General features: G+C 47.0%; 1 protein-coding gene across 1 annotated transcript in view; it reads left to right on the forward strand.

Annotated features, from left to right (window-relative positions):
* The first annotated feature begins 293 nt into the window (after positions 1-293).
* The window catches only part of ASIC2 (acid sensing ion channel subunit 2), a 1,040,351-nt gene continuing 1,016,504 nt past the window's right edge, over positions 294-24,140 (forward strand). Inside the window, exon 1 of the mRNA XM_063111598.1 lies at positions 294-848. Within this exon, the coding sequence (XP_062967668.1) occupies positions 294-848 (555 nt within the window). The remainder of the gene's footprint in view (positions 849-24,140) is intronic.

Here is a 24,140-nt window from a genome sequence, read left to right on the forward strand (position 1 = left end):
TCTCCCTTCCCACCCACATCTCTTCCACATCACCTTGGTGTCTCCCTAAATAAAACCAGCCCTCCTTATCGCCTGGAAAAAATCAGGAGCTAGAGTTTGAATGGGTTTTATATAAACACTCACCCCTGTCAGCGTGCGGCGGGGCTCTCTGGATAAACTCACGGCGTCTGGCCTGATGCTCGCCTGGCGTTCTCTCCTTTGAACGTCAAGATTTAAGCAGAGCCTGAGGACTGGGAACTCTTCCCTGAAATTCCATCAACCTGAAGCCAGTTGCAGAACTGCACAGAGTCCCGATGGACCTCAAGGAGAGCCCCAGCGAGGGCAGCCTGCAACCGTCTAGCATCCAGATCTTCGCCAACACCTCCACGCTCCACGGCATCCGCCACATCTTCGTGTATGGGCCACTGACCATCCGGCGGGTGCTTTGGGCAGTGGCCTTCGTGGGCTCCCTTGGCCTGCTGCTGGTGGAGAGCTCCGAGAGGGTGTCCTATTACTTCTCCTACCAGCATGTCACCAAGGTGGATGAGGTGGTGGCCCAAAGCCTGGTTTTCCCAGCTGTCACCCTCTGCAACCTCAATGGCTTCCGGTTCTCCAGGCTCACCACCAATGACCTGTACCATGCCGGGGAGCTGCTGGCCCTGCTCGACGTCAACCTGCAGATCCCGGACCCACATCTGGCTGACCCCACGGTGCTGGAGGCCCTTCGGCAGAAGGCCAACTTCAGACACTACAAACCCAAGCAGTTCAGCATGCTGGAGTTTCTGCATCGTGTGGGCCACGACCTGAAGGATATGATGCTCTACTGCAAGTTCAAGGGGCAGGAGTGTGGCCACCAAGACTTCACCACAGTGAGTACTTGGTTTTCAGCTCATTCTGTGTTTGGTTCTCTTAAGAAGTAGTGCGCCGGTGGTCTCCTGCTGGGTTTGGGGTCTCCCTGTGCTTTGGAGCAGGTGAGAGAGAACAGTGCCTCGGCTGAAGGCAAAGAGGGTAGTTGGTCAGAGTTGTTCGAACTGGTTGTAGGAAAGGCTGCCTGCTGGGTTGGAGCACTGCTGTCAGTTCAAATATGGAGGGTGAGCAGGAGTGCTTGCCGTGGGGAATCACTTCCCCAGACATGCTAAGTTGGCTTCCTCCCAGCCAGAGGGAAGAGGCCTGGGTTGTCTGTTGTCCGAGGCGCTGGTGTCCGAGCTGTGTGATTGGAACAGCTTGTCATTGATGAGGTGGCATTCTTTCTCTCTCTCTCTCTCTCTGTCTGTCTCTCTCTGCTCGGAAGTGGCATCAGGCACTGCATCCTGTGGGCTGGGCTGGAGCTAAAGCTGTCAGAGAGGGGGTTGTGGGGCCCAGGCCGCCTGGATGGCTCCAGTGGCTTTGGGAGCTTGCTGGAGCAGGTGATGCTGCAAAGGTGTGGAAGTGTCCTTGTCTCCTTTTCTTGTGTGGATTCTCAGCTCCATGTGGGGAGAGGAGGGGCCGGGGACCCCAGGTCTCCATCTGGTCTGCTGGCAGGTTGAAGCAAAGAGATGTCCAGAGGGCTTGGGCAGAGAGGAGGGTCTGGGTGGAGGCTCGTGTGCAGGAGGGTCAGTGAGAAGCCCATGGAATGGGAAGCGGTCCCAGCTGGCTTCTCTGGGAGTGTTAGCTTGAAACTCAAAGGCTCGGTTTTCTCTCTGTACGATTGCTTAATAATGTGGATGTGGGAGGAGTGGTGTGGGGAGGGGGCGAGCAGCTGTGGGATTGGAAAGCCTGGAGGAGGAGTGTGGAGCTGAAGAGAAAGGAAAAGCAGAGGGGGATGTGGCTTACGTTCAGGATGGGGCTTAGTGGAGGGGGCAGAGAGGGAAAGATGGGAAGAGAGCTGTTGCTGCCACGGTTCTCTGCCCAATTAGTGGGCTGCTAGGCATAACTTGATGCAGCAGGTCAGATAGCAGCTGTTGACTCCCCCTTGCTGCGAGGCAAGTCTGGGATATCAAGGTTCGTGGGGCCCTCCAGAAGTCTGGTGTGGCTATTTCCCCTATAGTGCCTCGGGGAGAATCGAGAGCTTTTGAGTCTTGGAGCCTTGAGCCAAAATGCAATTGCAAGTTTGGGATGGCAGGTGCAGCAGTTAGAAAGGGACTGGACTGGGTTGTCAACACTTGTCTGGGGTCCTCTGCCTAATTAAGACATTCCTAACCTTTCTCGTGGTGCATCCATTATCCAGCCCTTCTCGGATTCCCTAGCCTCTTGCTCCGAGGTTCTTTTAATGCTACAACCATTCTCTGCCTGAAGTGTCTGTGCTTGCTGTTGGCTGTCTCTGATTCTGGAAAAGCCCAGAGTGCCGGGGGCATTGCCTCTCGCAGCCTATGTGCTGAAGTTCTGTTTCTTGAGGGAGCCGTTTTGTATTATCCCTTTTAAATATTGTGAGGAAAAGCACAGCAAAATCAGCAGGAGTGTATGCTAAAGAGGAAGTGAGTCTGAGCTGGGGGAAGGGACCAGCAAGACTGGAAGCCCTTCTAAATGGAGCAAACAGGATCCTAAAACATGTCACGCACAGATGATGTCTTTAAGTGGCTTGGGGAGAGATAGGGAAAATGCCTCATTCGTGGAGGCTGAAACCCTGTGCTTTCTAGTGCCTGGCAACGCTCAGCTTCACTACTGCATCATGAGGCTTGGAAATGCACTTGCCGTTCCTCTGTCTGCCCGAACACACGTGGACCACACAGCCAACAGAGGCAGGATGGCATAGAGAGAAACTATGATGGGGAGCAGACCCTGGCCTGACTTCTCAAGCGTCCTCATGACCGCATGTCCAACTGGTAGCTTCCTCTGAATTCATGTCCATTCAGAAATAAAGGTTTTTTGACCCTGGGCTGCTATTTTATACTTGGCCTATCATTTGAGTTGCTGGGCTCGCCAGAGGCCAAAGGTTAGGCCCTAAGGCCTTACCTGAGTTTTTGACTGCTCTAAGATAACTGTTAAATAGTCAAGTTGCCTGTGGATAAGGTTTATTACTCAGTAAGTGGCATGTCATTGTCTGCCGTCCTCACCAAGTTTAAGACTAATATGTTTGAGCATTGTCTTTGGACTGACCCTGTATGTATGACTCTCCTCAGCACTGAAAAGGGGGTAATCCTCAAAGCTGCTCTTCAGGCTGTTCAGGGAGTGTCAGAAAGGGCACCCACTCCGGGAAAGCTAGCAGAGTCCCAGGGGAGGCTGGTCTTCTTCTCCAGCTGGCCCCAGTGGGCAGCAATGCTGAGTCTCTGCTAGAGAGAACACGATGCCAAGTTTGTTCAAGACCTTGCAGTGAGGAGTAATCCTCCCAACTCACCTTCTGTCTGCCTGTCACTTTTGGCCTGGGGTGCGGGTAGGCTTTTGCCTGGACTCCCACCCCAGAGAGAGCAGAGGGCCTGGGCAGGTGGTTATTGAAGAAGCCAGCTCACCGGTCTCCCTCTCATTCATTCTCTCTGCTGCACATCCCTCTCCAGTTGGCTTATTTATGAGTCTCTTCCCCGGGGTTGTACTGTGCTGGGTGGCTTCTTCTCTAAGTGCCGTGGCTGACTTATTAGAGAAGTATGGGGGAGGCGATGTCACAGGTGGATGGCTTTTTTCTGTATTTTGTTTTCTATAAAGCATAACTAGTGGCCTCTCCAGGGCTAATGCTTTAGCATAAGCCTCCTTATTCCAAGTTCTTAGCTGGTGTGCAGTGAAGTGCGTAATACCCTTTAATTAGTGAATGAGCCATGATTCTAGCAGAGGGAGAAGGTTGTTTGTGGAAGCTAAAAGTTCCTAGGAAGCCAAGTGTGGAATGCCAACTGCCATGTAAACAGGGGTACTCCATGCTCATCCAGGTACACTCCCAGCCCTGTCTCACCTGGGACAATCTGACTTCAGATAGGCACACATTTTTCCTTCCTGGGCAAACAGAAGAGGGCTTTGATTTCAGAGGAGATTGCCCTATTGATCCAATGTGGAAAGAATTAAGGGGTCCTTGGATGGGGGTTGTGTCTTTGGCCATGATGTTGCATGATCTGAGTTCAAGATTAAAAGTAGAAAGACATAGGTTTGAAGCTCAGCTACACACTTTTCTTCCTTATACCCCGGGTTGTACTTTGCATCCTTTCGAGGCCTTGACTTGCTCATCTAACATGTGATAGTAATACATGACTTTCTAATCCATAGGGTTGTTGGGAGTTTGAAACACGTGAGGCACTATGTGTGGTAGTCCTTTTGTACATGGTGACAGCTATACAGATGGAAGGCAGGGCTGTTATCAACAGTAGTAGGAGGGTTATTGTTGTCCGCTTGATGAGTAATGCTACGAAGGATAAAACCAAGGAGGGAGAGAGGTCACTGCTGCTTTTTCTGTTTGGAGTACTGGGTTAAAGCCCAACCTCACTCAGGTGAAGTTTCTGAGAATGGAGGTCGCAGCTGGGCTCAATAGCTAACTACTGCTGACAGGTGGCGACCACACTGTCGCTGACTAGCCCATCACTGTTCCATCTTGTTTCTCTGCTCACCTGCCTCCAAATCTAGGAATGGAAATGACACTTAAGTCTGTACTTTTAACCTGATTTCCATAGTTGTATGTGTTTATACTTTAAATTTGAGATTTCTTGGAAAATGTATTTTTTACTTTCCTTACCAAAAAAAAAAAAAAAAAATTGGTCTCTCCACTATGAGATCTTTTTAGAAGCACTGTGTGGATCTTTTTAACCTATATCACATAACATTACAGAGACAGTGGAAGTGAAGGATTAGGAAGATAGCATCTTTGGGACTCTTGCATAAGACTGGATGGGTCCATAGTTAGTCTAGTTTAGTTACTTCTTATTACACAGGGAGCACGTATGTAAAGAATGTGAGATTTAGGGCGAGATCTGAGTTAGAATTCCAACTCCATCATCTATTTGCTGTGCGATCTTGGGCAAGTTTCTTATCCTGTTTCCCCATTTCTAAAATAGGAACAGTAATACCAACCACTCAGATTTGTTACTGACTCAGTGTGATAAAGAACTTGAAGTGCCAGTATGGGGCTGAAACCCAGCACAGGGTAGGCCCCTTGGTTTACGTAGTGTCCCACAGCAGCTGTTGGCCAATCCCCAGCAACACTCTGGCTCTCTCAACTCCCAGTCCAGTGCTTTTCCTACTATTCCATACTGGGACTTCAACAACAGCTTTAGAGCACATGCTTCTGCTGTGTTTGTGGGGTTATCAATTCTCATAACATGTTAATCTTTCACTCTTCTCCGTGCTTTCCTTCATATCACTTCTGCTGCCTAAACATCGTCCATGTTCTATCCCATGCTCTCAAACTCACCTGCAGGAAGCGAGTCCTGCTCCAGTCCCTGACAGGGGTTGGGTCACCGAGGCACCATGTGTGCACCTTATCGTCACAGTGTGTCATGTGTGCTCATGCATGGTCATGCCTTTGTCAATCAGATGGTGCACTGACTGTGTAGCAGTCATAAAAACAGACGAAGTCCTGCCATCACAGAGCTCACAGCTCATTCCCCACCCTCTGCAGACAGGGGCTAGTTGAGTGCAGGAATCTAACCTCATGAAACATGGACTCTTCATACATTATGCCAAATACAGTAAATGCCCAGGAATGGTTTGTTGATTGAACAGTTACTTGCTACTTGCTGTTTCCTCAGTTGACACGGAATCCTTTGCCCACAGGCCTCTCTTACTCTCCTTCCTTTTGCACCTCTCTCCATGTCAATTTATTTAAATCCTACCCATCTTTTAAAATCCAGCTCTAAGATCACCATAGCCTTCTCCAGGAAACCACTGCCTATCCCTTCCTCATTCCATAATCTAAATTAATCTCTTCCTCTTCTGCCTTCTAAGCAGCGTGTTGGTTTATTTCTCTGTTAAAGCAGACATTATGTTTTTCCCTGTGTTAGAATCATGAAGTGTTTGGGCTAAAAGGGACCTTAAAGATGATTTAATTTAATATCTGAGTTTTTTGACCACCGATTCTTAAAATTTGTTGTTTTAACTCATAAGTAAACATTGCATATATGGTCATGTACAACACGATGTTTAATGTATGTACACATTGCAGAATGGCTAAATCAAGCTATTGAATGTAGGCATTGCCTTACATATTTATTTTGTGTGGTGAGAACACTTGAAGTCTACTTTGTTAACAATTTTTATATACACAATATACTGTTATTAACTGTAGTCACCATGATGTACAATAGATCTCTTAAACTTATTTCTCCTACTAAATTTTGTGTCCTTTGACCAACATCTCCCCAAATCCTCCACCCTGAGCCTCTCTGTGTTTCTAGAAGTTTGACTTTTCAGATTACACACCTAAGTGAGATCATGCAGTGTTTGTCTTTCTGTACCTGTCTTATTTCACTTAATATAATGTCCTCCAGGTTCATCCATGTTGCTGCAAATGACAGAATTTCCTCCTTTATAAAGGATGAACGGTATTCCACTGTGTATATATATATATACCATGTTTTCTTTATCCACTCATCTGTCAATAGACACTTAGATTGTTCCATATCTTGGCTGTTGTGAATAATGCTGCAATGAACACGGGCGGGCAGATATCTCTTAAACATAACTGATTTCAATTCCTTTGTATATATACCCAGAAGAGGGATTGCTAGATGATATAATAGTTCTATTTTTAATTTTTTGAGAAAACTCTATACTATTTTCCACAATGGCTGTACCAATTTATGTTCCTACCAAAAGCATGCAGGTGCTCCCTTTTTTTCATATCCTGGCCAACACTTGTTATCTTTTGTCTTTTTTATAATAGCTGTTCTACCAGGTGTGAGGTGATATCTCATTGTTAACCACTGATAAGTTTTACACGTTTGTGATTCTGTCTCCCCCGCCCATGCAACATGGTGTCCTCACTCAGCCTCATATTCTCAGGACTTAGAACAGCTTAGCACATACCTCTCAAAAGGTGTCTTCAAAGTTTGTGTTAAGTGGGATTGAAGTTTTCTGAATGTAAAGTAACTCTAGCTCATATAAAAGGAAATAGCTATTTTTCAGCTTCTCTTTTCGGCGCCAGTACTCGGGATCCCACTGCATTGGGATGATTTGTCCCATTATTATTATTTTAATAAGACATTTTCTGATTATAGAAGCCATCTGTGGTTATTGGAGAAAACTTGGGAAGTGTGGGAAAGAATAAAGAAGGGAGAAAAATTGCTCACAGTAGCATTCCAGATTTACTGATGTGCATTATTTTGGCATTTTGAGGGTAGCACCATTCAACCATGCACTGTCTGCCTGTGCGTGTGTCCAGGTCTGGGAATCTCACCTTCTGGACAACTGGTGCCCTGTCTGCACATCAATGTACACCCAATCAATGTCAGAGTGCTCTCTTCCTCTGGGGTCTCTGGGTGGTCTTCAGGGTGTTAGGAGATTCCTTGATTTTAAGCTCACAACTGAATGTCAGTTACTCTCCTTTGATGGCACTTTATTGATAGTACAGCTGTGTGTTTATCTGAGGCCATCTTGGTCCCACTGTTTTTTGGATGTGTGCTAGGATGCAATGGAGCTGTGTTCCTGGACACTAAGTCAGACATCCTGACTGAGGCCAGCCCTGCTCCTTGATGAGGCCCAACTCTGGGTTAACTCTGGTTCTTCTTGCATGACTGTTCACACTGCAAGCTTCAGCATATGAGTGTAGATACTGACTCTCCCACTTCTGTGAAGTCTCTGGGCTGTATGTCAAAATGGTCTAAATTGCAACTAATGTAAATTAGGTTCTCATATTCCTTACCATCTCTGATGTCTGTGAGCCTTCGACATGCCCTGGGAGAGGAATCTTTGCCAAGCTAGGCAAATAGTTTTCCATAGTGCCAGCCTCTGGTTGGAATCTTCTAGTTTGTAGAACCTCAGGTTGTGAGCTCTCTGGAAGTAAAGCTTTCAGGGGTCTATTGAATTCTTTCTGATGTGATGATTGGGTAGGACAATAACTGGGAGCTGACTATTTCGATGACCATACTGTCTTGCAAAGAAAAACTGAATTTATTGCATGTGCTCTGAGCTAATGCTCCATGTCTCCTTGGGTGAATCTATACATCAGTGTCACAGTCCCTGGGGGTTCTTAGATCTTCAGAAATGCTTATGAAAGAAGGCCATCTGGGAGCTTATTGACTTGGGAATTGGTCCTTTTCTTGCTCTGGACAGTGGTTCTCTTTTACTCTCTACAGAAATTCTGTTTCTTAATAAAGAGATGAGATCTAGAAAATGTTCTGTAAAGTGAATTCTAGTTTACTACTTATTTCTATAGGAGGAGCTGAAATGTGTCCCCATTAAAAAAAAAAAACCCTCAAAGATTGAATCGGTAGCTTTTAAGTTAAGGTGGTGCTCCACAGAGCAGCTCATATTTCAAAGTACCAAGCATCCTGTTCCCTCCATCAGACCAAGAAAATACCACCTGAGCCCAGGGATATCTGAATGTTTGCCCTATGCTTTCTCTCTTCTGTCAGAGTGTTTATGTTTGATGGAGCTGGGTTGAAATGTCAAATTTGACCAACAGGGCCATTTGACCCATGATCTGTTGTAACCTGAAACTAATGGCCTACATTGCCCCTGCCAGTTTAAAATCCCATCTGTTTCCCATGCATCTGACTTAAAACCAACCCATACAGACTGGCTTAGGGGTACTGGAGAGCCACTGTCTCCGATACCCAGAAATACAGCATGTTCACTATTTGAAGAATCGAAAACTTCTGATAAAAGCCTGTTTATCAAGTTGGGCTTTATTTGAGAACTGTATTCCCCATAGTGTCATTCTGTGGATGCTAAAGCATCTTTCCATCTCCCAGCACTTATTTTCTCATGATTTAGGTATATTCTCTATCGATTACCTCAGTGGCCATTGAAATTTACACTCAGAAAAAAATAAGCATGTGATAGAGAAGGAATGTGTTTGCCTGGAATTTATCTCTGTTCTTTCAGTTGCACAACCTTGGGCAAGGTAATTAGCCTCTATGGTCCTCAGTTTACTCATCTGTAAAATGAGGGAGTTGAAGTACGTGGTTTCCCTGGACTTGCCAACCTGTACAACTCTAATTTGATAGGATGTAATCAAAAATTATTTTCTCATCTCAATTTGTCCACTGAAGCTAAAACTTTAACTTATGTTGGGGGTGAGGGGAGGGAGTTTATATTCTTCTCTAACCTGATATATTTACCCGTTTAAGTGTTTGGTTTTATTTAGACAGATACATACAGTGGAAGCAGAAACAGCCAGTGCCCTGAGTGGCTGCAGTGGGGTGAGGGAGGCTCAGAGTGCTGTTCTCGATATGCTGTCCTCGAGCCACCTGTGTCTGCCTGAAAACTTCCATCACGGTATCCCTGCAGTTGTGAGTGGTGATCTACTCTGGGTCTTACCTGTGTGAGTCAGCAAGGGCCTCTGTGGAAGCCAGCGTTGATCCTCTCAGATCCTCTTCAATGCGGCCATGCGTAGAGCACCTTACAGCTCACCTCTCCCCTTTGCGGGGGGCTTGCCCTCTGTTGACTGGCTGCCTCGCAGGGAGCTGTCTGGGAAGTTATGCACCTCCCCACCACCTGAGGGCAGCCAGTGGCCAGTGACTAACTGATGGAGAAGCATGAAATGCCCGTCCTCTTGCCTCCAGATGGAACCACTTGTGCAATTTACACTCTAGAGCTCCCCATGGGATCAGACTGACTGAGACTTCTCCTGAACCCACGTCTCTGCCTACATTTTCCCCCTTCCCTATCCTGCTTCCTTCCCTGCCTTCTAGGCTTTTCCTGAGAGCATTCCCTCAATAAATCACCTGTACAAGACGTGCCACCCCAGGCTTTGCTAGGCAACCTAGGTATTGATCAGTTTCAGCTTCTCCGTTTGCTTGGTAACATGCAGAAGAGCTTAGGGGTATGGACCTAAGTCTGGCTTAGAAAGAAAGAAATACCCATTTAAAAAATCTTTAAACCTCACAATTTCTAGATCTGTATCCTCTACTGGGGACCTACACCAATTTCCAAGGGTGATTGTTCATAACTCAAAGGAGCATCTCTCTGCTTACGATTCACCGCTCTAGGCACAGTTCATTTGCTCCTTTTTTGGAGATTTTTGCTGAAGGAAAACCCTCCCCAGGTGGCCCATGTCCTAAAGCTGAGCTGTCCCTATTCTCCCAGCTGCAACACACTCCTGAGCTGCTGAGTCCTAGCTCATACCTTTACCAGCACCTGAGATCTCATTGTTTCCCAAGTCTTCTCTCTCTGCAAACTTCCTGTTCCTGTCCTGCTACCAGCCTTCACTGCATTGCCTCCTGAATGTGCATCAGTCTGGCTTCCAGCCATGAGGAGGAGCTACTGCCTTTGGTGTTGGTAGTGGCTTGAACCCATCTATAAAGCAGGAGGCAGCATGAGATGTATAGCTGACCAGGGGTGAAGCTCCTCATATGTCACAGAAACCATGAGTGATGAGGGGCGTAGGAAAGAACTGAGATGGTTTAGCCTGAAAAGTGAAGCGGGTGAGTCCAGGGCAGCGTGATTGCTGTCTTCAAACACTTAGAAGGCAATTGTAGAGAAGAAGAATGGGCGTTTCTCTGTGTGAGGCCAGAGGGCAGAGCTAGTGCTGACGGGTGGGTAGCAGTTCAGAGAGGGGGACGTCAGCTGATTGGAAGGAGTTGTCTTGGGAGTTCAGAGTGCCCTGTGCCCTGCCGTCAGCTCCAGCTGAGGCCAAGCAATAGTTTATTGGCAATGTTGTGATGTGGATCGATGTCAGATAAAGGGTTGTATTTAATGACCTCTAAAGTTACTTCCAGTTCTAAGAGTCTTTGATTTCCCTGAGTAGGTAGTTGAGATCAGAGGTGAGGACCATTGATGGATGGCATTGGAAATAACTGCTAATAGATAGATGCAAACCAGCACCTCCAGCCTGCAGCATGACCTCAGTTCCCAATACCGTGCAGCCTTGAAGCTAAGTGTCTCGGAAGCCTGGGGTAAGAATGGGACTACGTGGGAGTCCCTAGAAACAAAGAGCGGATATTTCCATTCATCCAGAGAGAGTGAAAGAAGTGTGTGGGTGGTGGTAGCTAGGGATTGCAGAGGCTGTTAAATGGCCCGGGTCTTCCAAGGTGTGAATGTATGGCTCCTCAAGGCAGTTGCCATAGGAATTTGCCATAAATCCTGGAAGCTAGATCTTAGGTGTGGTTGGGTAATGGCTTGTTTCCATAAAGAGGTCTGGGGAGGCTGAGAGGTATGTGGATTAAAGATAACTCTGGGGTTGGCAGGGCTAGAGAGGGACCCAGCTATAGGAACTGGGAAGGAGGCTAATCTGGCAGGAAGAATGCCCTGCCCGAGAGCACTGGTGACAGACAACAATGGGACATCAGGTTAGGGGAGTTTGGCAAGTGTTGGAAGGATGAAGGGGCTTTGGCGCCTGAGATAATAATACAATGAGGTATTTTAGCCTCTTATTACAATCATGGCATTCTTGATTCATATGCTATTCATATGCCCGACAGGTGTGGGTTCCAGGAGTGCATGACCTTGTGCAAATTACTGAACTACTCCAGGTCTCAATTTCCTCATCTATTAAATAATAACAGCACTGGTACTTCATAGGTTTGTTTGCAGCCATTGAATGAAATAATATAGGTGAAACTTTTAGCATTGGGCCAGAGGTAGAATGTCTGCTATTTTGTTGCTATTGTCATTTTTATTATTACTAAGATGAACTGGTGATAAAACGTAGTGACAGGGAATCCAGGAGCAAAGGGATTTTTTTTGTGGGGGTGGGGGCATGGGGAATATGTATCAACAGTGTCTCATCAGGAAGTCCCGCAAGAGCAAAGAGCAGGATCAAGCCAGGGACCCAGCTCCTGCTATTACGGTTGGGCATAGGCTACTGTAGACACTGAGACTATGTAAAAAACAGAATTCCTCTCATTTGTTCAGCACTATGTGGTCTACAAAACCTGTTATATTTGCTAACATTTTCTGAGCACATACTATATCCCAGGCACTGTTCTAAGCACTTTACATGGAATAACTCATTCAGTCTTCACAACAACCCTTTGAAATATGTAATACTTGTAGCTCTGATTTTTTTTTTTTTTTTTTTTTTTTTTTTGGTATGGAAAAAATTGAGGCTAAGAAGGGTTAAATGACTGGTCTATAGCCCGTAATTGGTGAAAATGAGATTATATTCTAAATGCTTTATAAGATGCTATTTGATCCTCACAATAACTCTGAAAGTGGGCAGTGTACCAATATATCTGTTTCACAGTTGAACATAGGTAAGGCTCACAGAGGTTTAGTGACTGGCACAAGGTCACTCAGCATGATAGTGGCACTGTTGGGGATTAGAGTTCATGCCTATAGGGTTCTCTATAAAGACATCTTGCTTTTGTGTGCAGGGCTGAGCTGATGAAGTCAGGCCGTTCGTTAGCATGTCTTCGAGTCTTAGCTCAAAAGGGTGTGAATTCAGGCCCAAGGACCCTCAGCTTACTGTCATCCCCCCTTGGAACCAGGAGCCTGGCACCTGCTGAAGCTGCAGCAGAGTGGCAGAGGAGAGTGGAGGGGAAGGCTCAGCTCAAAGTTGTGGAGCCCCAGCTTCTAAGTAGCCCTCTAGCTCTTACCTGCATCCCTTGCCCCTGTGCAGGTAAACAGAGAGAAGCAAAGTCAGCCCCCTCTATGGCAGAAGGCCAAATGAGGGGTTTGGGGCTACAGAACAACACTCCAGTTTTCCAGAACGAGACATACCAGCTACCATCCCAGCCTTGCAGGAGAAGGAGCAGCACAGATGCAGGCAGAAGACTCTGGTTCTGAGAGAGGACCCAGCCCAAGCCCTCTTCCTTTGATGAATATGCAGGTGGCTTCTGGACTGATGTCATGCATCTTTGGGGCAGCTGGTTTCAGTGGGAGCACAGTCGGGACCCTGTGCATCAACTTTGTGAATCAAAATTTCCCTTTTAAGGGGAAGATGGGCTGTGGATCCTGGAGCTGTGATTTCTACATATCACCAGCACCATGTCTCTGGGAGCTGAGCAGGTGCCTATGGTACTCGTGATCTTTCAGCTCTGCCAGCCGCACCCAATCCTGTGTTGTCTTCTATCCAGACTCTTCGCTCAGGAATGCTCAGGTGGAGTGGCAAGCAATTCCACGGCACCCCCTTCAGGACAGTGGAGAAACTGGAAAAGTCTCTTCTTGCCAGGGTAACACTTGATATTTCTCCAGGTTGCCATCTGGGGGGCTCAGGGGTCCTACATTGGGAAATGAGCATCACTCTCCAGAGGTGCACATGTTTCTGCCCTGCTAACTCTTCTCATCTGCACTTCCCCATTTTAAATCTGACTCTGGATGGCAGAAATGGCAACTTTATGAGAAACAGATGTGGTTAGGGAACCAGACGGCAATAGCTTGGCACTGAGAGCTTCAACTTCTGCCTCTGAATCAGTGACTTGATTGGAAATGTCCAATCCGAGCATGCTCTAATTGACAAATGTGGCAGTGGGTAAGAGCTGGGGCTCTGGAGTAAGACTCTGGGTTCATATTCTTGATTCATATGCTATTTGGATGACTTTATGATTATATACTACAATCGTATGCTATTTGGGTGACCTTGGGCAAGTTACTTAATTAGGGTTGGGGAAAATTAATACTTTGTGAACTGCGTAGCACAGTATGTGAGTTTCTTCTAGCCCTTCCCTCTCTTGCCATCCCCACCTACACACAAACTTTTTGCCTTTCAATCCAGTGCTGTGTTTATCTGTCTTGTCCATTCAGTTCTTGGACCTGGGATTTGCTCTTGAGATCCTCTGGATCATGCTCCCTTCGGTTTTCTCCTCTCCTACTGCATATGGCAGTTGAGGGGCCTCTCTCTGTAGCGGGAGTGATTGGGAAGGGGCTCCAGTGTGTCCACTGTGATGTGTACCGAATTTCAGGTCCTCACTTTCTCCCTGGTGGCCCTGAGCGATGCCTGTTCCTCTTGCCATGGAGTGCAAGAAGGAGGTGGAAGTAAGTGTCTTTTGAAGTTTGGGCCAAGGTTGCCTCCTTAGAGTGATTTCCTAGCAGAATAGCTTCCATCCCCCAGGCCTGTTAGCTGTTTCAGGGACATTTTAAGTGGCTGTTAACAAATGTTGAATTATGGCTGCAAACCTCTGGGAGCTCAAGTGACATTCACATGAATCACAAGTGAGCTTTGTGCCATCAAGGCTGCCACAATGGGCTGAGATTAAGCAAATAGGAGCCATTGTTCTCCCTGGAGCAGTGAGGCAAGAACACCACTCCTTGGAGCCTGAGATCGCAGGCAATGTGCCCCTCAGAAGCAGGATGCTAGTCCAGGACACATCACTCATTGCTGCAGGGCAAGCAGGTGCTTTCTGGTTTGCAGAAAGGCATATTTCAGCTTAATATCTGGAAGAATTTCCCAACACTCTTCATGTCCAGGGACCCAGCAGCCAATCTTAGGGTTATGAGTTGCCCAGCACATTGATTCCACAAACATCTACTGAATGCTTACTGTGTTCTGGGCATTGTTCAAGGCTCAAGAGAAATGGAAATGAATAATACTCAGTCCAGGGATTCAAGGAGCTCACATCCTTGTGGGGAGGCTGAGCAGTAAACAAATTGATTATTTTACACTAAACCACCAAAATTTACACAAGGTCCAGAGGCAAGACAGAGTAGGCTCCGAAAGTTTCTGAAAAGAAATAATAGCTATAGTTTTTCCTTTTATCTTTCTCTTTTAAATTTTGTAGTAATTTCAAACATTTAAGTGTTGCAAGACTTGAACAAAGAATTCCTGTGTATTCTTCATCCAGAAGTTTCTAATTTCTCCAATGATCCAGTGATGTCCTTTATGATGGTCATCACACCCAGGTGTCAAATTTCTCTTTATTCTTTCCTTTATTTTGAAACTGTTTCTCAGTTTCACCTTGATTTTCATGACCTTGACCTCTTTTATAATTCAAGGACACTTATTTTGCAGAATGATCTTCAGTTTGGATTTGTTGAATGTTTCCTCTTGATTAGACCCAGATTATGAATTTCTGGCTTCTCATTGTGTTCTGTCTGCAGGCACATGAGATTTATTTGTCCCAGTACTGATAGTATTCACTTTTATCACTTGATGAAGATGGTGTCTTCCAGGGAGATACTTTGAGACTATGTAAAATCCCATTTTTCATACCTTTTTTGCTCTTTAGTTTTATCATGCATTCATTTTTCTTACCTGAATTATTACAATGATCCTTGCCAAATGGTGATGTTCTAATTTCATCATTTCTCCTACATTTATTAATTGACTTTCTAAAATACAGAAGAGTCTTCCTTTCCCCCCTTTTATTCATTTATTTATATTAGTGTGGACTTAATCAATTTTTGTTTTATTCAGTGGGTTATACTCTGTTATATCATTATTTATGTTGAAATTCAAATTTTCCCTTATTTGGGAACCCATTCTAGCTAACTTCTGTGTCCTTTTGACATTTCCCTGCTTTCTTTGAACACTTTTTAAGTTTCTGACTGAGCTAGATGTTCCAAGTTCATCTTTTTCTTTTCCTCCTTCAGTACTGTAATCAGCCATTTCTCCAGTAAACTCTGGAGAAACTTCTTTTTAGTGGGAAATGCTAGTTAGAACCAAGATCCTGGTTCCAGGTGTGCTCATTGCTACTGGGGCGTTACTGCTCCCAGACCCTCCCAGTGGACAGAGCTAGGATATTTATGTATACATTTACATCTGCATCCCAAACTGCGGGTTTACACCTAACACCACAGGATTCATTCTAGCTTTTTCCCTTTCCATATTGGTCGCCCTTTCTCCAGCAGCAGGAAAGCTGTGTCCCATTATCCTCAAGTCATTTATTAACTTGCCCAATTCTCTTGAATGGAGCCCATCCTCCTACTTGGACACCCTCCTTCCATGGGCCCCACTGGGCTGGTAAATGTTTTTGGCATTAATCAAAACTAGCATCTCTTTCATTATAGATGTTAGATCTTTATGAGAGATGCTAGTTTTGACTGCTAGATCACTCTACTGCTCCATCTCCCATCCCCACATCATCTTCCACCAACTGTCAGATGATACTATGACACTCTGTAAATATTCAGTTTGCCTTAATATTTGAATCTGAATCAACAATTTCATTGGAGGTTGCAAAATAGTGATTTCCCAATTCTATCATTCTTTCTACATTTACTAGCTGATGTTCTCTTGTCAAGATGGGTTTTCCCTCATCAACTGGGGACCAAGTACAGTTCCTCCTAGGAAGGCAGGATAAATGCTTACTCTTGTTCTTTAGTTCCCAGTTTTCAGAGGACAGAGTTGGTGGAATAATTGCCAGGCTGGGCTTAGAGGGATGATTAGCTCCCAGATGGACAAGGGATAAGGTATTCACCAGAGAAAGTTGAACAATGGCCAGGGAGTGACTGGGGGTGATAGGAGAGAGGGAAGATCAGTAGGACTGTACTCAGCTATAGTCAAGGCAACCACAGACTCTTTCCAGATACCATAATATCCCAAGGTGGGGATCTTCATCTCTCAGACATGGTTCTCACTAGTCCGCGGAGCCTGGGCAGGGCTGGAACACAGGCGGCAGGCACTAGGGTTGGTGGAGCAGGGCTGTGACAGCACTGACCACATGGCATAAGGCAGATCATGAGGTGCAGCTGTAAGGATCCTAATTATTTGACCTGCCCCTTCATAATGCCTCTCACTTACCTGGCGGCTTCCCTGAGTAGATGCCCAGCACCATACTGCCCAGCCTGTGTCTCCAGGGAATCATTCAGCAGACCTTCCTCAGTAGGAGTAAAAAAGGTGGGGCAGCAAAGGGAAATCTCATCTATGACTCCCATTTAATTAAACTACCTGGATAAAAGATGAGAGTAAAACATTCACTGAGCATTTGCCGTGTGCTGGGCTGTGTTTAAGGCACTTCATATGTGTTTATGCATCGTGTATGCAGTGAGGGAGGGACGTTTACCCCCCTCTTCTTGTGTATGAGGAGGACTGAGGCACCAGAGAAGGAGGAAACTGCCAGGGCCTCGCAGCTCATGGCCTCATTCACTCCCTATTCTGCTTTTCTAGGCAGTGCATGAAGAAGAGCATCTTGTAGGAGGGTAGAGGGGCTGTGGGACAACCGGGCAGCTTCACGTTCTCCTGCTCTAGCCTGTACTTCCCTGGATAACTGGATAGTTCAACAGCTCACTGGCTTTGAGCCTGAAAGTAGGAGCTTGTGGGTGCAAAGGGGGTCTGAATGTCTGTGTCTCCCCCCTCCCCAAAGTCATATGTTGAAATCTTAACCCTCACGGTGATGGTATTAGGAGGTAGGGCCTTCAGGAGGTGATTAGGCCATGGGGACAGAGCCCTCCTGAATGGGATACGTGCCCTTTAAAAGAGGCCCGAGAGAAACCTCTTGTCCCTTCTTCCATGTGAGGACACAGCCAGAAGCTGCCAACTGTGAGGAAATGGACCTCACCAGGTACTGACTCTGCTGGTGTCTTGATGCTGGATTTCCCAGCCTCCAGAAGCATGAGAAACAAACTTCTGTTGTTTATAAGCCACCCAGTCTATGGTGTTTTGTTATAGCCGTCCAAATGGGCTAAGACAGGAGCAGAGTGGGGTGGAGCTCACAGACGGGAGAGGCACCTAGTGACACAAGCATGAGTGTCCCCAGGAGCCCTGGGTATCACGGATCTGTCCCCATCATGCATCACCTGCCTGGTGGTTCACAAATGGTGTTTCCTCCATAGAGCCTGCTCTCTGCCTCACCTCCGTGGGGGCACTCATTATCTGGCATGCTAATGAGCCCAGAGAACTAACATGGAACATGGATCATGATGATTTCATTGTTAGATTTAAAGCTACCTTCCTGGAAAAATATAATTCAGTCTGTGAGCTGGGAAAGCATCTTACAACCAAACAGCATGTACTGGCTAAGGTCTCAGTTGTGGAGGAAGAAGCATCTATCTACAACATGCAGTTAATTCAACTTGCCATTCATTCATTCATTCACTCATTTGTTCACTTGTTTTGCATTTCCTGAGGGCCTGCTTTGTCCAAGATGGTTAAGGCACATCTGCTGCCCTAAGTGAATCTCTTAATTATGTTTGGAGGGATGCAGATAATTAAACAAATAATTTTAATTAGAACTGTCATGAGAGAACTATCTATACTGTGCATAGGGGGGTTAGTGCAGAGGAGAGAGTGATTCATTCTAACTGGGGGGATTGGAATGACTTCATGAAAAAGTTGGCATTTTAGCTCGACCTTCAAGAGGAGTACAATATTGACAAGTGAAAGGAGCAGATGAGGACATCCCAGGGTCGAGAAATTTGTCAATGAACTTATCAAACAGGTGGGTGCAGGGTGTAAGAAATAAGGAGCAGGAGATATTGCTGCAAGGATAGGCCAGAGATGGGCTGTGAGGGACCCCAAGATGTGTGAGGATTGTAGCACATGGAGAACCACTGGGAGTTCTCAATGACATGGTCACATTTTACTTTTTTTGGAATAATAATTGGCAGCATCCTGGTTTAGATAAGAAATATGTTGCAAAGGCACAGCTTCTGTTTGATTGTTTTATTATTATTTCTACTATCTTAAAAATAAAAGTTCTCCCTTATGGAATCTTTTACCTTTTAATCATAGCTTTGTGGAGTTCAAGTCCTTGATGTGAATTACTGACTTTAGAGTGTAAACAATACAGTACTTCAGGTGATGAAAAACTTCATCATCCTGTGCTAAGAGAATTAATCAAAGCATAAAGGGAAGATTTAAGTCCATAATTCCCAATCTTGGCTGCACATTGGAATCACCTGGGGAGCTTTAAAAAACACAGATGTCTGGGTCCCACTCCAGAGGTGTCTGGGTTAAAATCTGGGCATCAAGATTTTTGAAAACTTAGCAGGTTAATTTTAATGCTCAGCCAAGGTTGAACACTACTATCGAGAGAACCAGCAGCCTGGAGAGTTAGAAACAAACCCCAGTGCTGACTGGTCTTCTCCCACAGAGATGCTAGCCCTCAACCTGGTCCTGAGCCACCTTCTGTCTCTAGCTCATCTGTGCCTGCCACCTTCCTGCTTTCAGTGGTCCCACTGCTGACCACGTGGTCACAGTTAGAAGACAAATGCATTTCTTGGCTTAGGCTGGCCAGGTTCTAGCTGGCTGAGGCTTTTCTGGCCAGAACTCAGAGAAGTTCTTGGAATTACTAATCAAGGGCTTTCCAACTTCCCCAGCAGGAAGGGCCTTCATTTCAGGCAAAGCATCCATTTGGCTTTGGAGCTCTGGCAAGCCTATCTGTGGGGTCTCAACCTCATTCTGCCCTCGCCGATCTCTCAGAGATGGCCTGTGGTTGGCTATAGCTTTAGGATTCCAAAGTTCGGGGTGTAATTCTTTTTTAGCCGCAGTGAATGGTGTGGACAGTAGGGGCCTTGGAAGGTACTGCCTGGGTGTGGGGTTGGGGGTCCAGGGCTTCAGAATGTGGAGTTAGGCTCTCAGCTGTCCTTTCTTGGGAGTGGGTGGCTGCCTGCCTGTGCATTGGAGTAGTCATAGCAGGGCCTCCTGCCTGAAGTCAGACCTCATTAGTCCTGGGACTGGCATGAAGAGAGACAGCTTCTGGGGTAGATGGTGAAAACCGATGCTGAGAAAACGGTCAGGTCACTTGTCACCTTAGAAATTTTCATGTCTCATCACCACACTTGGGGCAGCCTCCCACTTCTGAGTGTTCATGGCACACGTGGCCTGGGCTGTGCCAGTTTTTCCGGCCTCATCTCTTCCAAGGCCACATGAGTGTTCCTCTCTGCCGGTTCTCTTTCTCTCATTGTGCATTTACTATGTGCCAGACACTTGACCTGTATTGTTTCTTTTTTTGAGGACAGGCATGGGCCATCTAACTTGCCCTATGGACCTGGTTGAGGTGGCTGTCCAGTTCTGGCGAGAGGGCCGTGTGACCCCTTTCTGGGGACTTTGGAGATGGATGTTGTGCCTACACGTGAGAGGGTGGTCACAGAGGGAACCAGCAACTTATAGAATTCCCAATTCAGATAAATCATTGTTCACAACTCCCAGATTTCTGACGCCAACTATAACAGCAATCTAGGAAGCCTCACAGCATTTCCCGCCAGGCCTTTGAGACTTTACGAGCTCATTTCAGGAGGGCGCGGGGTAATCCTTGTCACTCCATATGCTGGAAGGAATGTAGGCTTGTTCATCCTTCACTTTCCTTGGCCTTGGCGGGCACTATTCTCCCCGCCAGATACAAAGAAGGGTCACTGGCTTCAGAATCAGAGAATCAGTGCCTGGAAGCTGATTTTAGTACTCAGCAGCTATGTGAGCTCAGTATGTATTTCTGAGAATCAGTTTCCTAATCTCAGGGTTTTTCAACCTTGGAACTATGGACATTGGGGGCAGGATAATTCTTTGGGATGGGGGTTATTCTGTGTATTATAGTATGTTTAGCAGTATCCCTGGCCAGTAGCTCTCCACACCCCACAGTTTTTGCTACCAAAAATGTCTCAGATATTGCCCAGTGTCTCCTGAGAGGCAAAATTGCCTCCTGTTGAGAAGCTCTGGTTTATCTATAAATTGGAATGAAAATCCCTATGTCACGGGGTTGTCCTCAGATGTAAATAAGTGTGGTTTGCAGGGGAAAGCATTTGGCACACGGTGGGTGGCCCTCGCAGGCATAGTGTGGCCCGGGGAAGCTGTGGTTCCCTTGGCTACCTCACAAAAACAACCTCACCTGCTGGTGCCAGCCAGACAAGGGCTCCCCAGGCCAGGTGGGCACCAGTCTCATTGGCACCTCTGGTGCCCTGGCCTGAGCCCAGGCATGAAGGTGTTGACCTCCTGGGCTCCTGTCCCACAGTGCAGAGGCAGAGCTGCTGTCAGGGTCATGCATTGATGTTCTGTAGCCAGCTCAGCAGAGCGAACTGCCCTGGGCCCAACTCCAGGGCACTAGGTCTTCCTAGGAATGTGGCTTCTCCTTTAGGAGAAGGAAAGGGAAAGGGAAAGAATCAACAATCACTGAGCATGACCATGGCACCACCCACCCACCCAGAGAAACTCTCCCTTCCCCAGCACCACAAGAAGGAAAAAGCAAGACTCTTGGAGGAGGCAGAGAGACCTGAGTTCATACTTTTTCATTGCCTCTAAAATGGGAAATCAATCAATCAACCATATATATTTATGTTATAACATATATATGATTACCAATCGTAGAGGTGGTATGAACAGATGCCCAACACAGGGTCTGGCATATAGTAAATAATAAATATTTGGCAGTTCTCCTTTTACGTAGATCATCTCAGTTTATTCTCACAACAAAGGTAGAGGCAGGTATTAAACTGAGGTGACCCCAGTTAGGCCCCTGGGTGGGTTAAATTGGGGTCTAGGCCCCTCTGCAGAGGAGACTGTGTTTCTAGGCAGGCCTGGGCTCCTGAGAGCCACACCCCACCCCACCCATCTAACGAGGCCAGCTGAGCCCAGGCTTCCATGACGGGAGCCTTCAGGTCATAAAGAGTGCTCCTGCATACATTCGCCGCCTGGTTCAACAGCCACTGGTGGCAGGGAAGGCAGGGGCTACTCCTGCCTAGCAGGTGAGCACATTCAAGCTCAAGGAAGTTAAGGACTTTTCTAAAGTTGTACTCTAGTGAGTGGCAAAGCCAGACTCCCAACCTTGTTGGCCAGACTTTAGATCCCCTGTGTTTATCACGGTGCCTGTCTTCTGTAGAAGGCGTTATGATCCTCCTTCCTCAGAGAGCCCCAAGGTCAAGCTTCTAGGGTGCAGAGTAGGTACCTCAAATTCCAGGAGAGTACCTACAGTTGTCACAAAATTTCCAGAAACACCCCCGCAAGAGAGCCAGGGTTCCTAAATGCCCCCCCCCCCCCCGGAGAAGAATGGAGTGCTGAACCCAAGGTGACTCACCAGTGGGCCAGCATGCAGACTGTCACACACTCCATTCTAGGTCCTCAGACGTGCCAGGGGCCTCCTCTCCACCTGGTCCCATTTGCACCGTGGTCCTCAGCAGTGAGCCCTGTCCACCAGATCCTGAGCCTGAGTGGGATTAAGGGAAGGCATGCAGGGCCATGGACAAATATTTCTCGCTTGCTTTTGTGGCAGAGTGTGAAATATCTCTAGGGGATCTGGGGACAGGAGTCAGGCTCAGAGAGATGCCACAGCCAGCAGTTCCCACTGACCACTGCCCATCCTGCGGTCTGGCTTCCCCCAGGGGATGGTGGGGTGACCAGGAAAGGCTGGCTCAGGGCTGGCTGTGCTCAGATCTTGGAAGGTGACGGCTGAGCCCTGGAGCTTCCGTGGCTGAGCTGGGGGCAGAGACCTTTATGTGGCTATTTATAGGTCCTGATGGCCAAAGGGAGGAGGGCTATGCTGATGCGAGAGTGACACTTCTGGGGCCTGGGCAGTGGGACTGGGGCTGCAGGTTATTTAGAGAATACAACAGCTGAGTCAGAATGGATGTTTCTAGTCAGTTCCTCCCCAGTTTCTCTCTCTCCCATCCCCATTACTCCCACTGCCCAGTGCCCTGTCCAAAACACAGCTCTCAGAATGTCACTGCTTTGCTCCAGTTGGTGGCTCCCCATTGCCTCCCCAGTGTGCATGTGCAGGCTTGGTTTCCAATTCTTCCTGGTGCAAACCTAACTGTGGTCAAACGTACAGTTCACTCCTTCCTGAAGGCTTTCTGTCCCCACCGATGATGACTCGACATTGCTCACACTGTTCATTCTTAGAATCTGTCCCTCCTTTCTCCCTCAGTGTTCGTTTGTTGTAAGTCTGTTCACCTTCTAATGTCCAGCTCCAGCGCAGCTCTTTCCACGATGGCATTCCCTCTCTCTCCTGGCTCCCCACACTCGTCCCTGGGATGCCTGTTCTCTCTCCCTTGAATGCCTTGGCACTGTTTACTTCTCTAAGGGCATGAGTCAGGGTGGCCTCATGATGTGCTCATTTATAAACTTCTCTTCCCTGGACACTCATCTCTGCATTTCAAAAAGCACTGTCTTCTGGGCGGTTGCTAAGGGATGCACTGGTTGTAGAAACATCAGTAACGCAGGGCCCGGCCCTTGGGCAGCATGCAGCCAGATGGGAAAACAAGCATTCTGACAAATTCACTGTGGCGTGAGAAGTGTCGTGGAGGGGAATTCCAAAGTATGGAGGAGTTGATGTTTCACTCTGTTTGAAGAGGGGTGAGGGCATCAAAATGTCTTAGAGGCCAAAGGCATCTTGCGGACAGAGACTATATCTTTTTTGTCTAACCTCTTCTATACCCAGATAGCATCTGGGACAGAAGATGCCCAGAGAACATGGGTTGCATTGGGAAGAGGCAGATCTTGGTTCCCCTCTCTCCAGGCCCCTTTGCACCCTTGCCCACATGCCCATTATAGTTATCCAGCCTCATAGTTGTGTGTACCTCCTCCTAAGCTGTGAGCCCCTGGAAGACAGTGGTCGAATCTAATTCACTGCTGCATTATCTTCAGACCTTGCACAGGGTCAGGGCTTAATGGAGCTTTGCTGGGTGAAGTAAGAAGTGGCTGTGACTGTCCCCTAATGATCCTACCTTGAGAAGCATGTGAGAGGCCCAGTTATTCGGTCTTTCCCCACGTGTCTAATGTGGTCCTTTTACAGTGTGCAAATGAATTAACCCCTCAACCCCACAGACAGCCCAAAGGGTGCAGAGCCACTCTTAAAGTGGCAAGGGGCAAGTTTCCACAATGGCCTTGCTGTCACCCAGCTGGGCCTGCCTGGCTGTTGGATAACAGTGCTTTCTGCTCCATGGCTTCCTGCCTGGTTGGCTGCAGCTCCCCCACCTCATCAGAGCAACTTGTGAAGCAGCATATGGTGTGTCTGGGAGGAGGACCCCTAGCTTGAGCCTTCATTCTGTATTTGGTTCACCGACGATAGGACACCACATCTTCTAAATTTTAAGGAAGCTTTGATCTGGGGATCCAAGAAGATTGGATAGAGCTTTGGCAGAAACTAGTATACCCTCTTTCAGGTATTCTGTCATAAAAGGCTTCTGTGGCCAAGAAAGCTTGAGAAAGATCTGCATGAGCTAAAACTACTTAGATGTCTTTACTGCAGGACTTATCACCTTTGCTGTGGCTGACACATACTGTGAGTCTCCAGGAGGGTGTGTAATATGCAGTGACATACATTCTTAGCCAAGAACCTTTCAACATTCTAAAAAATACCTCTGGGAGT

The sequence above is a fragment of the Cynocephalus volans genome, chromosome 10 (assembly GCF_027409185.1).
Source record: "Cynocephalus volans isolate mCynVol1 chromosome 10, mCynVol1.pri, whole genome shotgun sequence".
NCBI classification, from domain to species: Eukaryota; Metazoa; Chordata; class Mammalia; order Dermoptera; family Cynocephalidae; genus Cynocephalus; species Cynocephalus volans.